This window comes from Xiphophorus maculatus, chromosome 15 (assembly GCF_002775205.1).
Source record: "Xiphophorus maculatus strain JP 163 A chromosome 15, X_maculatus-5.0-male, whole genome shotgun sequence".
Taxonomy (NCBI): Eukaryota; Metazoa; Chordata; class Actinopteri; order Cyprinodontiformes; family Poeciliidae; genus Xiphophorus; species Xiphophorus maculatus.
Window position 1 is genome coordinate 14,522,733 of NC_036457.1, and position 15,790 is coordinate 14,538,522.

At 39.2% G+C, this 15,790-nt stretch overlaps 1 protein-coding gene across 2 annotated transcripts in view; it reads left to right on the forward strand.

Annotated features, from left to right (window-relative positions):
• Window positions 1-15,256, forward strand: part of akap7 (A-kinase anchoring protein 7) — a 47,078-nt gene extending 31,822 nt beyond the window's left edge. The window contains exons 10-11 of one of the 2 annotated variants that reach the window (XM_023347720.1): window positions 5,944-5,979; window positions 12,850-15,256. In XM_023347720.1, the coding sequence (XP_023203488.1) occupies window positions 5,944-5,979; window positions 12,850-13,064 (251 nt within the window). In that variant the 3' untranslated portion in view covers window positions 13,065-15,256. The remainder of the gene's footprint in view (window positions 1-5,943; window positions 5,980-12,849) is intronic. The other variant, XM_023347721.1, reaches the window with a different exon arrangement.
• Window positions 15,257-15,790: the final 534 nt, after the last annotated feature.

Here is a 15,790-nt window from a genome sequence, read left to right on the forward strand (position 1 = left end):
ACCTGGCTGCTTTTATTCGTCACAACCTGACAAATAGGAGGGAGTCATAAAACGTTACAGCTTATATAACCTGAAATTTGCATTGTGGGAATCGCGTGTGCGGTTTTTAGATAAAGATGAATGGCAACGCAGGCGGACGTGTGTTTTTTAAGGTGCAGTCGGTGCCCACTTCTTTTGTGCTCTGAGTCGCTGATGTTTGATTGTGTTTGACTGGATCACAGCCAGTGTTTCTACTCACCGAGACACTGTTTAGATGAAGCCAACTTTACAGCCTGGTTCATACTGTTGCTGCTTCTTAGAGAGAATTTCACCATATATTACAGCTGTGGCTGACAGTTTTCAATTTCAATGGCAAAATTTTGTGCTGAAACTCAACACAGTCCTGGAAACTCTAGAGTTGAGTTGTGATATTCCCTTATAGACTGTTGAGTTGCAGCAGTCTATGGCTCTTGTAAATCAAACTAGAAGTGTTTCATTGGGTATGTCCATGTTCACAAAAACAAATGCACAACAGCTTCAAATGTCTGCTTCAATTTTCAAGCTAACAGAGATTCAGATATTTGACTTGTAGGAAAAGAAATCCTTACAGAAAGTTACCTATTTTCTACTTTTTAAAGGCTGATCTGTGTTTTCCAATCTTTTTTTTAACGTTTTCCCTTTTGGTGAGAATGTTGATCTCTCCCATCTTCTATTAAGGCTTAAATATCTATTAAAAGGAATTGTACTGAATTTGTGGACAACAGCTGATTGACTTATGTTGTGTTCTTGCTAATGAAATTGTGTTTTGGGGATTAATTCTCATTGAGTTAGTAACTTGTTTTCTTCAATACTAAGCCTTTATGTTACATACATTAATGGTGGACTATCTTCTTTTAGATTCTACCATACACAACAGATTCATCAAGGCTTTATGCACAAGGTTGGAGCAAGCAATTTTCACAATCACTCTAGATCGCCCTCCCTTATGCCCTCTTCTCCTTGGTTTATCTGATTTAGGTCTGGGGATTGACTTACTTATGAAAGAATATTGATTGTGTGTCTAGTCGAGTTTTTCTGTATTGATTTGGCCTTGTAGATGATTAATCTGCCGAAAGACCAATGACGACCCAGCTGTGGTTTCCTGGCAGAGCCTACCAGACATATTTATGTCTTCATTTCAGAAGTAGAGTTTATAATTCCCTGACATCTACCAAGTTTCCCACGGTTTTGAAAGGACAACAAGCCCACAGGAGCACAGATCCTTCACCATGCTTATCATTGGACTGGAACCCAGCCAAAGTGCACAGTTCCAGTTACTTTAATTAACTTTAACTGTGGTTATAAGATGAGAGAGGCTGGTTTTTTGGTATACCTCTCAAACAACTTGTTGGTATGCATAACCCACTATTTGGTGATGCAAAACAACAATCATTATAGTTGGCGACGTCTGAAAACAAAATATTGCTTAGGAGAAATGGCCACCAGTGTCATCTATTTTTCTTTTTTTTTTTTTATTCCCAAAAATATGTGCACTTCCATTTAAGCTCCCTAGGCAATCCAATAAACATCAAAAGTTAAAGCATAAATTTAAAAAAAAATGCTTCGTTTTATCCTGTTTTCTACAGGTGTGAGCAGAACAATGGAGCTTTTATTGTGTGTCAGTAGAAGGATTTATTTTTCATAAAACTGTCTTCGCATGTTGGATTAGAAGAATATGTCTGTGTCCCAGTGCACTCCGTTCCATTGTTCTGCCTGAAGGGAGACATTGCCAGAAACATCTTTTTTTATTATTACTTTTACTTCAATACTTGAAACACAATGAAATCAGGCCGCTTCAAACCCCGTGGACGTGTACCGTAGATCTAGTTCTCCTTTTGCCTTTGCCGAGTAATTTTCTACACAGCATTATAAAAGTTTACCAAGCTTTCATCGCCTTGTCAAATGACATTTGAGGCTGGAGACCACAGGCCTATAAACTATTCTGCTAACCACCTCTTAGGTTTATTGATCAGGCTTTAGAGCTGTAGCCAAATGTTTCATTAAGTGGATTATTCCTGAGTGAGAAGGGCGCTGCCATTTTATTTTTCAATTCCTCTGTTGTTTTTCAGTCAGAAAATAGATTTTAGTTTTTGTTTTGTCACGTGTTCATTGAAACGCTTGACAAATACGCTCAGTGATTAAAAAAAAATAAGTGTTTGAATTCTCTGCTGCAGGCAGTGTCATGGGTTTGGAGGAGTCTTTGGTATTTCCTCAGGAAACTGCTCCACCATCAGTGAATCTAACTCCCTCCTCTGGAGCCTCAGCTTTGCTCCTGCTGTCCTCTTCTCTTTCCTCATCTTCAGGATCCAGTTTCTCCCCTCTCCCCTCCTTCTTCCTTCTTCCTCAAATTAAACCCCCTCCAGTTTAGTTTTCTCCTGCTTTGCCTTCTCATATCTCAGTTTCGAACCTCCATTTTGGCTGTTCCTCCTCTGTGGCTTTCTCCTCTCCCTCCCTTTCCCTCCCCTCCTCTCCATCTGCCCCTTGCTCTTTCTACTTTTCCATCTCGTCGTGCCACATATGCTTTATTAGCGTTCCGCATAAACCTCCGCTCAAGCTTTCAGGAAATCTGCTGAAATGGGAAGAATTAGTCATCACAGCAGATTATGAGGCTGGATATAAACATTATAGATAGTCTCATGAATCCAGTGAATATGATTAAGTATTTAATTGGATTATTATGGGTCCTTTTGCTGCTGCATGCACTGTGCATGTCGAGCCTTAGTGTGTGGTTAGCATCTCCAATAGCAAATAGGCTGGAACGATAAACTTTAGGAATAACCAGCTGCTATAAACAAAACCTCCTTCCACCATGGTAAGTATTTAAAAAGCTGCTTTAACATTCAGCAGACTGACCTGACCAAAAATGGACTCCTCTGGATGTCTGGAGCCGATAAAGGACAAGATGAATGAAAATGCATGAGTTTGAGCTCATGCAGTATAAAGGTTGCAGCACACAGAACAACGTAAATCAGCTCGCGCTGCCACTTCCCGTTACTCACACTGTAAATGTGCAGCCAAATTTCCAAATACCATCCACTTTATACCTACGACATCTCAGCCTTTGCTCTTTGTGCTCTCCATTTTATGCCCCTGGTTCCTATAGGAAATTATTACTGTGTCACAGCAGTACTTATTTTTAGGAAGGTAAAATTATAATTATGTTCTTCACCTTTTCATGTTTGCCTAAATGACTATGTTTATGCAGGAAGATTAATACATCTATATGTATATCATTTTGCTACTCAACTGTTTTTATCACTCATTTATTTACTGTCAGTAAACGAGATGGCAGTAAAACGTGACATTTATTACACAGAAATGATTGACTAATTACCAGCATTTATTTCACTTCTAGTTTAGTTTGTTTAGAACAGTTATATATGAATGTCAAAGTACATCTCAATAAGCTATAAAAAAAATATATTTTTAATTAAGTATTACATTTAAAACTACTATATTAGATGCTTTTGCATGCTGAGAAAGAAATGAAGTATCTAGATGTTCAACATGTATCTCTACTGTGACTTAAATTGCTTCATTGCCTGAATACCTAAGTTAGACCAATCCATATTTGAACCTCACAGGCAGAAATACAGCATTAAAACACTCACCTCTCTGAATTCTTAAATATGTAAAACCCCTTTGGTTGTATAGTTCTTTCTCAAAAAGGAATAACCTTTGATTGTTGGATGATAATATGTTGCTTCTAGCTTTGCAGAGTTAATGAATCGTATAAAATATCAATTTTTATATCCTAAAAATGAAATGAAATGAAAAGTTGATGTAATGTTTTGTAGTTATGGCGCTAGACTTGGAATATGTTCAGTATGATAAAACTGAACCTTTATATGCGGTGAATCACAGTTTATGACCTCTTTGGGTTTTATTTGTATGTAGTGAACGGAGACTTCTGGTTAAGGTTCTTGTATATTTTAACCCTTTAGAGTTTTTCACTTTCAGAATTTTAATCTTAAAACGTTGCTTGCTCATACTTGCTCAATATAAATTTTTGTTCCAAGATAACCAGTAGCTTAAGGACAGGTAAGTACTCTTATATTGTCTCCATGATGCACACTTGGGCCAAACATCCATCCCTGGGGAACGCCACAAAAATATTCATTAATTCAGAGGAGAACCTCCCAACTTTAAAAGATGTTTCACACAGAAATAACTTCTTAATAAATTCACTGCCTCCCCTCCTACTCCAGACAACCCAAGTTTATCGATTATTATTTTTTGGGTATTGATTGTGCAAAAAGTTCTTTTAAAGTCAACAAATAATCCAAACGAGTGTTTGTTCTGTCTGTAGAGGTTATATCTTGTAATATTTCACTGTAATATATATGTGAGATGGCAACTAGAGAACAGAAGACTGTAGACTTGACTAAATTTTTCTTTGCCATCTTGCTTAAAGTACTTTAAATCATACAAACAGTTTAACAAAAAAACTTTGTTGGTTTTAAAAGTGTAGCCATAAAACCGTGATGTAGAATGAGAACATGCCCTATGTCTGTCTACAGATAAAACCTTTTCAGATAGTTAAAGTAACATGTATGGATGTTTGGATGCCACAAGAAGTTTCAGAATTCAACAAGCAAGTCAGGAAGAGTTCAGCATTTCACCGTAGAAAATATTTAGAACCCCTGTGTAATAACACTATATTTTAAACATTAGAGGGTTTTTTTTTATACTTTTCATTTGAAATTGTTTGTGCAAGATCACATCAGATGAGCAATCTATGTCAACCAACTCCACCAGCATGTCAGTCACATTGAACTGAGTGTCAGCATCCTCACCAGCAGCTTTATAGACTTCTTGAATAACCCAAGCAGCTGACAGTTTAAGGAAGGTCCTTCATAATAAATGATAAAAGGGACCTGAAAGAGTCTGGGAGGGGAAAAAAATACCAGTAGTTCCCGGGGAGGAAAACGAAGTTAAAGTGGTGTGAAAGGAGAAAAGGCTTTGAGACTGAAGCGAGTGAAACCTGCCAAACATGAATGGAAGTCAGTGCAACCTCTTTCTGTTGTTCAGTGTTGAAGTGCCTGTCTGGTTCTCATCTCTGTAGCCATGACAACACTGCCAGCCACAAAAAAAATAAAAAAAGGTAGAGTGACAGAGTGAAAAAAGGTTGATCATAAAGGCACGAAGGCTGGAGAAGGAGGCTGAGAGGAAAAGGTGAAGGAAGTAAAGAAAAGGATATAACACTGCAGGTGAAAGAGGCAGTGTTGTATCTTGTGTTCAGGATGCTGCTTGGACACGTGTGGTATGTGGTGTTCGAGATAAGTCGCGTAAATGATTTTCCACGGACCTGTCATCCTGGTTGCTTGTCAAATAGCGTAAAGTCCTATGTATTTGCAAAACAGGTACGAAGGGCAGCTTTACTGCCATCATAAAGGCTAGCATTGTATCAGAGTTGAGATCGAACATTCAGATAAAAGGATTTTTACTCAAACATATGTGCCCTTATCAGAGAAACGCACAGAAAAGACCTTTGACAAGCAGCGATAAGCTGACTTACATCAGGACTAAAGTTTGAGTTTTGTGGATGATTCATGTAAACAGAAGATGATCTGCAGACAAAAAAATAAATAAATCTGCCACCTTTTACTTTCTGGAATTCACGTGCCGTTTTATTTTCGCCTTTCTGCCGGTCTTAATATAAAACAAAGATTTATTGTATGTACTCTCATATTTTAAACAGCATGCAGCCTTTTATGATAGATGCTCTACCTACTTCTGGTTTCCAGCATTGCGCCACAACCCAGAAATTGCACACATGCAACTTATTTTTACCCCACAGGGACCTGTAAGGCTCAACAACACCACTCAGCTCTTTAGATTAATATTGTATTTACTGTACTTGTGCATGCTTTTATTCTTCAGTTTGTCCTTATTTAACAGTCGATGTTTGTTCTTGTGTTGCAGAGTTGACTCAGAGTCCGATCCATGTCAAGCGCTCAAGTATGTGTACTCATAACACATGTCTGCAATTAAGGCACTGGGGTTAATTTATAACCTAAATTATCTCTGATTACAAGTTAAGATCCTAATTTGATTTAATCCCAACACAATCAAAATGAATAATAGTCTGATTAATGATTCTTGATCACAAAACATCAATCACTGAAAATGTTTTGCACTGAAAATCAAATGGATGCATAACTTGTGGTTCGCTGAATTAAATGTGATGCTGACTTGCCATTTTCAAAGTGAGCCTAAATGAGCCGAGCAGTGCTGGCCTCTGTCTTGGTCAGAGCAGCTGGGCAGGAAGTGATTAGGGACACTGTCCATTAACTGTGCTGCCTGGGTTTATGCCCTTGTTACATCAAGAATCACCACCTGTTTTTTTGAGGAAAGGACTTTTGTAGACTACTCTTTAGTTTTCTAAAATGTAGCTGATTTTTTTTTTTTATCAAACAACATCTATTAATTGTTATTGGCAGATCTAGATACTTTACGCTTTCTTTGAAATTACACCCACAGTTTATTTTATTGTGATTCCATGTGATAGACCAACACAAAGTAGCAGATAGCTGTGAAGAAGTGCAAAAACAATACATGGTTCCAACCACTTTGAAACCATGACTTAACAATATATCTAATAACATTCATTTTTAAAACTTTAATGTGTGCTATTATGCAAATGGAATATTTGGACGGAAGGTCATTCAAGTGTCATTCGTTCAGATTTTGCATTCTAGCTGTATTTGACCCGTTAGCTGGATTTCCTCATTGTCCTCGGCGGAGGTAGAGTTTTAGTAAGTCAAATGCTAAACCTCACAAACACAGGTGGGAACTTTGTGCTGGAAAAAAAAAAAAAGAAGAGTCAGAAAAATGTGAGTTCATCGTAACTGATATTGTCATTACAGTGTTCAAAAATGGCATCGCAAATTCATGTTTCTTTAGTTATTTTGTAGCCCTAATTTTTTGCAAATGCTTAACTCATCCTTAAGAAATACTAGGAAATGCAGTATTTATGTTTTATTTGCAATACAGTTTCTAAAACTGTGCTTTTTTTTTCTTTTTGTTTGCATTTGCTTGTCGGAGTAGTCCGATATGCATTTCTTGCTCCTCTTTTGTGTTGAAAACTATTTTAGAAAAAATCCTGAGCAGCCTGTTTTCTTCAGAAATTGGTTAGTCAGTCAACAGGGTAAATTTATTGAGAAATGTAATGCATAGTCATTTGTTTAAATAGTTTAGTCAATTCAAACCTAATCTAGCTATCTGTAGAAAGACTTTAAAATTCCTGTTCACATTCCTTTCTAAGTGAAATTGAGCAAGATTGCAAATTGTCTAAAAATTAGCAGAGCTGGTAAAGCCTTACCCCAAAGGTCATATAAAGTAAGTGGAATGAAAACGTGTAACCATAGGCAACTTGGGGTTAAGCACTTGCCCAAGGTCACAACAACATGTGGCTGGAGGAAGCTGTAATTGAACACATTTATAATTTCAGAAATCATGGATCTAATTGGTTGTTCTATTCATTGTTTATTCATGGCGGCTGGGTGTACAAGTACGCCACACATTTCAGGTTTTATTTGTAAAATTTGGAAAAACTACGTACCCTTTTTCTCCCACTTGGCAATCATGTACTACTTTGTGTTGGTCAAACTCATTAAATGCAAATCAGAATAAAATTATTTGGCTGTTCTAATGTGACAAAAAGTGAAAAAGTTCAGCGGGTATGAATACTTCAGCAAGGCTCCATAAATGAATGGAAAAAATATTTCTGAGTGGTTGCTGGTTGTTGGCCTCCCAGACTAAATCATCGGTAATGAGCAGAGGTTTACCTCCATGATTGCAAGAGCCGTGGAAAAGGCAAGCAAGGTCTGCATCGTGTGATTTAAATGACCCTGAGCAGGAGTTGATCATTAGAGCTAAGTGCACCTGTTTGATTTATGCAGAAATGTGCGCGCCCCAAAAAGTGTCTCTGGTTTCGGAGAAATTCAGACAGCGAAGTTCGGAGGGAGAAGAAATGCACAGAGATCAGTCGGAGGTGTGAGTCAGTCTATCCGAGAGGAAGGTCACGGGTAATCTAATCGCGTCTCAGTACAACAGCATCCTTAGATTCGAAACTCGATAGAGCACGAGTAACCAGGAGGGAGCAGAACATCTCGTTAGGTAGAAAACAAGTGAGGAGGAAAAACAACAAATAGTGAAGCTAACATGAGTTTATTCTGAAATGTAGATAAGTGAGGTGTTTGCCGGTGCCTCCTGGTTTCTGTTTGGGCTTTTGTGACCAAGAACAACCTAAACCCACACCACGCACAGTGCTCACGTCAACAGAATATACTTTTAGTGGTGACAAGCCGGTGTGACTAATAATTTTTTAAGGTCATAAAACTCAGATGCATAAGTTGCCGGCTTTGATTTCTGATTTCTGTGAGGCGCCGACGAGCAGATTGCCTCTGATTACAGTCACTAGCGAAGCAATCAGTCATTCCTTAATCAGAGTATTAGAGCATAAGACAGCTGTTGTACAGTCAATCTATCGAGCTAATGCAGCTTTATTTTAAACCTCTGCACATTTCTGTGTGACGTTAAAGTGCAGATCTCTAACCAGAATGAACTCTATTTTCTGGCCTAACTTTAAAAACAGACTCCACACGATTACACAGCTATCTGGGAACATTGTTTTGTTTTTTTATAACTGCCGTAATTAGGGAGGTATAAATGATAACCAGAAACCTTTTCTAAAGATGTAGAGTACATTTTGCAAAATGCACCTTTATTTTGACTCAGAGTGTATTTTCAGAAATGCCAGTTTGTGTAGCAAAGTAGAAAACAGCTTCACTCTAACTTACTTAAGTTTTTTTTGCCGTTTCTCTGCCTATTCACAATGTAAACATCTATACTGCAATGGGTTTTACACTATTATTAAATAGCTTTTTCCCTACAAGACATGCAGAATGTATCAAAATGCAAGTACAGATTAGACTTTCAGGAAATTTGATTGAATCATGTAAAAGTGTCCATGATTTATACTGACCGCTCTGACTCTGTTACACATCTTCTCCCACAGTCACTGGCAGACGAGGTTGGAAGTGTAACAAGTTGGGCACGAATGCCACTAGAAATTCACTTCTCCTTCGCAGTGCTGTTTCAGCTCTTTATTCAGCTCGTTTTCATGTATAGGCTGAACCAAGCTGCTAAAAACTGGATTTTATAAACACCTCCCTGAGTCTTCTTCAAAACCCTGAGGAGTTGCTGTTGGTGGAGCCCAGCAGCAGTTTCAGTGTGGTGGCTTTGAAAAATGTAAAATTGTCTATTTCTAGTCCTCCAGCTGACATCTTTGTCTCTCTTGAACAAACTATCTGCTGGGTAAGAATATCGCACCCAAATCAGAATTGAATCAAAGCTTCTTTGTTACATAATGCAGAAACCAGTCCAGCATGTTGCTGTTATCAAAAATAAACCCTCTTCTCTCTTTCCTTATTCTACTCTCTACTGCTTAGGATTCTGATCCTCCTTTTATTGTAGCTAGCTGCGCCTTTAAGATTTGTTTTCATGTAAATAATAAATCACTGATCTGTGAATGAACAAAGAAAACAACAAAAATGTGAGGTCGAAACGCTAAGGAGAAACGAACAGGCTTTTTAATCTACTCCGTGGGATTTGATTCTGACCGTTGCAGACCTCGTCGTCCTCTCAGGCTATCTCGCTCTTCTTCCTGCATTCACTCTTTTTCTACAAAGCATAAAAAGGCCCCACTCTGACCGATGATAAAACAAACCTACAGGCCCAGTGGGATTTTAGGCCAGGGAAGATTAGCTGAAGGATCTCCTTCCAGTCTTTAGTAATCAGATGATGTCTTGATTATAACAGAGATGTGTGTGTGTGTGTATATCTCAGACCAACCGAATTGCTGCCTGGTTTTTCTATTACTCGCCACCCCGGCTTGCAGCCTGCCCTCCAACTGTAATTTTATTTCTACATGAATTATTGACTCTATGTCCGTCTTACAGTTTCTCCTCAGTGCTGGTTGGGCGGTCCGTCTTCCCTGATTTGCCCCCTCTGTTCGCCTTTCCTTTTCCCTGCAGCCTTTGCGGAGTGATCCAGAAATTAAGTGGGCTAAAGAAATATTTATTTCTCATTACTGGAGAAAAATGGCAAAATTCACAGGAGCTGTGAGATAACGGTTGTCATAACATCCTTTCTTCTGTGGAGACATCCAGTCTTTAACTGCTTGGTTCAGACTATGATTAGCGAAGATGCTCATATATTATCTTCAGAATAATAATAATTATTTTCCGCATTTATCTAAATGTATTTGAGGGGGAAAAAAATGGAAATAAACCCTGAGGAACCTCCTACAGATGAGGAGTACTCAAAATGTTTGCAAAGCGGATCATTACAAATTTTTTCAACTCTTCCAAATGATGGAGCGAAAAACTGGCTACTCGATTATAGTTTTGAAAGTTTATACTTATACATGATGTTTAGCAAACAAACTAGTGTTTGAATCTCACTGAGTTTGCTCTTAGAGTAAGAAGCAGTCGTATTTGACATGCGGTCGACTCAGTTGACAGTGACTTGAATCTTAAGTTTAAGCGAACAACATTGACGTTATTGTTCACAACAGCTGCTTCTGTTCTCTGACTGAAATCCTATAAAAGTTGCCCCAGTTATTGCCTCAACTATTGTTGTGATTGTTACATGGAGGAGGAGGGGAAAACTCAAGAGTGCCTGTGCAGTTATTTTGAATCATTCCAGATTCTGTTCCAGTTGACTCAGTTTGATTAATTTCTCTGACGTTGTGCATTTGGAGAGCGATTTAAACCTCTTCAGATTCTTAACCTGCGAATGACTTTCTGCTTCAGACAGTGAAATGTGTTAATATAGTTAAACATTTATATCTTTTATAAACTCCGTTCACATCACACTCAGTGAAAACAAATGTTGTTTTTCTTGTCCTACAGACAGATCTTTAACAGAAAAAAATAACATTCTTTTCTTTATCGGCAGTGTTTTGTGAACTCTCCTACGGTTTTATGTTCTTTTCAACAATAATTGGAGAATAGAAATGTTTACAGTAGCAGCCCTGCAGTGGTGTTCAGCTGCAGGGCGCTCTTGACAAACTCTTTTGTTTAAAACAGACTTAACAAGATCTCGCTTTAGCTCTGCTGTCGCAGCTCTGTGATTTCTCATCGCAACACTGTTTTAATAGTCCGGATCGTCTGGTGTCGAGTTACGTCTTTCATCTGGGGTTACACTTCCCAGAGTTGGATCTTTCTCTGTTTAGGTTTGCTAACGTGACCCGCGCTGCTCTTCCTCTCAAAGCCTTCAGCAGCTCTGCAGATTCTCGTTCCGGAGACTGCGTCGAACAATTAGCCTTTTTTTTGGAAGCTGAACAGATTACACACATTTGGACTGTCAGTTACACAGGTACAAGATGCTAGCATTTATATACCGTATAATGTATTCCAGATTTGTCTTTGTAAAACCTAATATTTTTCCAACTTACTCACAGTTAGGCACTACTTTGTGCTGACCTACCACAGAAAATATCTGTAAAATACATTGATATTTGTGGTTTTTATATGATAGTGTGATCAAGTTGAAAGACTCTATAAACACATTAGGAGGAAGGGTAGAGGTAAAACTGGCACTTCTATTTTTGTCATAAAAGATGGCTTCATATCTTCTCCTACTCCCTGCTGTTCATTCTGTAATATTAGGTTGTCACTAATTTAAACCAGAAAAGTAAATGTTGTTAATTGGATATAATCAGAGAACTCTTCTACAGTTTTGCGCTACAGTGGCCTAGAAGGGTCAACAAAATGCAAAAACCACAATAAAACAGCAAAAGCCACAGTACTGTGTTTTAGCTTCACTTCCATTTTGGCTTTCACATTTTGTTGATCCTTCCAGGCCACTGTAATAAGCTGTATGCTTATTTTTAAAGGCTGCTTTTGGTTGCACTGTGACTGTTTTAATCATATTTAACAAATGTGAAAGCACAATTATGAGGGTGTATGGACAGTTCACAACTTACTATTGTAGTTTTCTAGAGCTGAATTTGTTCCTGCAGCACAGATTTTTTTTTTTAAACTGGTGACAGGAGGAGGCATGACAAAGGTCAGCTGTCTGCTGACACTGTATCTGGCATGTCTGATGAGACGAGTCTCTCCAGTCGCCCCAATACGCAGAACAAAGCAAGAGGACTTTATTTTCTCGATAGCTTTGGAAGGAAAAGTCTTTCCTGACATTAAAACCTGCCGTAAATCAGATCGAGGATCTGTCTGAGTAAAGAGGAAGGTGGGTTAGTGTTTGATGTCATGTAAGATTGTGAATCCATTGAGAGATGGAGACAAAGAGGAAGTCGAAGTCGACACACAATGATGGATACCTTGTTGAACTGCAGAAGTTGTTACTTTATTGTTTTTAATAAAGCTCTAAAGGATTGAGGTTTTAATTTAAATGCAAGAGTCTGAAGCGGTTTGTTTACAGGTATGAAGTGACGAAATGGCAGTACATGCTGAAAACCTGTTCCTACATTTGGGAGTGTTTGCATCAGCATCAAAAACCCCATGGTTCGATCAATAAATCAATCATCAATCAAACCTTATTTGTACAGCACAATTCAGCAACAAGGCATTTCAAAGTGCTTTACATCATAAAAACACAAAGTCATGCAACATAGAGTCAACAATCGAAGCATTACAATTAGTTAAGTGCTGATTGTTAAATTCTTAATCAATTATGCTTCAAAGGCGACTCTCAACAGTGTTTCAGCAGTTTTGCAGTTTTCTGGAAGTTTGTTCCAGATTTGTGGTGCACAGAAGCTGAATGCTGCTGTTATATCAACATTTTTTTTTCTCTTCCCCTCAGGTGGACGCCGCCGCTCGGAGCCCGACGAGGCCGAGCTGCTGAGGGTCAGCAGGAGGTTGGTGGAGGACGCCGTCAGCCGCGCCTTGCAACAGTACAAGCAGGAAACGCTTCAAAACGGGGGCGGGCCCAACGCCGCAGCGCTCCAGACGCCTGGAAGCACAGAGGAGACGAAGACGGACACTACAGCTAACTCCTCCACGGACAACAGGAAGTGACATCTTTGTGCGTAGGCGCACAGACTCTGAACATCCAGCGGCCCAGAAAAGATCAGCTGGGCCTGGCTAAAGAGGGGGAGCGGTGCGGTAAGACCCGCCCTGAAAGCCAGAACCAATCACAGCATGCCTCACACCTGAGCTAGCTGGGCAAAGTGCTCAATAATTAGATAATATAGCTTCACGTCCTAGCAGTGGTGACTGTCCTACCTTGCTAATTAATTTGCCGCTGTCCAGACATGGACGTATGTGAAGCACTCCTCTAAACACAGGCTTCGCTGTGAGCTGCCACAACAAACTGCCCATTCAGAGTAGAGAGGGTTCAATTTTCTAGGAAACGTTGGTTCGACTCCGAATGAGCTCGGAGACGTCCTTACGGTCAGTTTCACCGCTCATCACTGTGTGGCCCGAGCCGGTCTGACTCACCGAGGCCGGATTCTTCCAACTTGAATCGTGGTTCAGAGTGTCCGACTTTGGTCCTCGCACGCCTTCGTTTGTCCGGCTGCCGTCTTCAGGACATGGGTTTTCTTTAGCCTTCCAGCATTTTAACTATTCAGACGTCTGCCTCCACCAGCTTTACGTGTTGTGTGAGAGTCATGCATTACCCAAGTGACAATCCTTTAGCTCGGTGGCTGCTGACGGCGGGTTTTGAAGCCGATCTGGACTCCAGCGTCCAGATTCTTCCACGCAGTGCATTAAAATAACAGATTAATAACACTAACGTCACACAGTCCTGGAGGCCTGGTCGCAGCGAACGCCAGAAAACAACACAATGACTTGCTGCCAAGAACACATCTGTACTCGATCAATGCCAAAACTGACACCATTGTATTGCTTTCCTATCTACTGTCTGTCTATTCTGTTTGAAAGAGTGGAGATAAGAGTATTTATTTTATGTCTGCCGTTTTAAAATCTTGAGGCAAACTCTTTGCTCTGAATTGTCGAAAACATGCTGGAGTCTGGCTGTTTGAGGCTCTGCGGTTTTTCTTTCTGGACGTTTTTAATCGTAATCCGAGAAGCTTTTGTTTGGTGGAAAGCGTGCGGGCAGCGATTCCAATGAAAGCTCACAAGCTCTTCAGTTTACCATCTTATATTTGTTTCTCGTTTTTGATTTGATTGTCTTTGCGTCGCGTGCGGCTTCGCAGATTATTTAATGAATTTACGGCGAAAGCCCCCGGAGATATTCGACAGTGAAGAATAAAACAAAGATAAACAGAGTCATTTCATTACTTTTAAAGTTTAATTTGCTTTCATGCGAAAGCAGAATCTGTTCTCGGGAAGTTAAATATAATTTAATGTCTTTAAAAAAAAAAAAAAATGTTCTGCTATCTACAAGTAAAATTACATTTTTGAAAATCTTAAAAGCACAGAATTTTACATTTTTCTTTTTAACTGTTTTTATTATTATTATTTCAGCTTTGATGGTGGCATTACCAATTTTTGTGGTTATAAGTTACTTGGCGTAATGATAAGTAGGTAACATTTCTAAATGAAAATATCTCCTAAATGTCAACCTTTGGTTTAAAATTTTGTAGTAAAATAAAAAAAAACAACTACCAAACATGGAAACAGCCTTTGTGTTGAATTCAAGCTATTTGCAGTTTTCTTTCTTAGAATCCAAACAGCTTGGAGCTTGAAATTACAGTTCAGTCCCTGTGAAATCCACTGAACCACCGTCACTGTGGGCAGCAGCTCGTTCTGTCTCAAGGTGGACTTTGGAGGCTTTTTGTTTGTTTGCTTTGATGTTTTGCTGTCACCAGATCCTTAAATCTCCATGAAAAAATCCCCTTTAAATGCAAAAGTTCTCCTGTTGGCCTCTGTGACTGTTCATCTGTCTCTGAAAGCCTGCGTGTGTGTGGGCGTGTGTGCGTGTGTGGGCGTGGGCGTGTGTGTGTGTGTGTGTGTGTGTGTGTGTGGGCGTGTGTGTGTGTGTGGGCGTGTGTGTGTGTGTGTTCTCATTCACATCGTGTACAAGTTGTTTGATCAGTGGATCCCCTTAGAAACTCCTGTCTGTATCAATCAAGACACCATTTTGTCCTGTGTCAATGACAAATGGGCCTTTTTTGTTTGTCTTTCCATGTATCCACATGTATGTTGGGAGATGTGTGTATGAGTGTGTGTTCTTTGTACCGTGTATTGTACATCTTGTTCTGCCATGTCTGAACAATAAAACAGGATATGAGATTTAAAACCAACATCTATCTCTCTGTCTCCTTGGTGTAGATGTACATAAAACGTCACTGTAATTGTCTGTGTACCTCCTGTATGCTGAAGGTAAAACCGTTTTAGAGGAGTGACACTCATGCATAGTCTGTTTGTAGTTCTTAAAGGCGTACACGCACCTTTTAAAGTTCCACATTTTCTAAGACTGAATACCAAACCCTTTGTAACATTTCGTTAAAGTACGGCTTTAGCTCCTGGATGCTAATGTCATGGATATCCAACCAGGGTAGTCGAATGTTATTTGAGATCTGGATTTGGATCGATGTCCTTTTTTGTGTTTTTTTAATCTCAAAAATAATAATTTTATCCTGGATCTGTTTTCTCTTTGAGAACTGCAAACATATTCAGCGTTTTCAAGCTGTCACAAAATGTTTTGGATGGGACCTCAAGTACTCCCCAACCATCACTGGGAACAAAGCAATTTAGAGGTGAAAATTTGCAATTTACACATCCACCGTTTATTAATCGGGGCTTTTACAAACTGTAAAAATTCAACACTCCAGGTA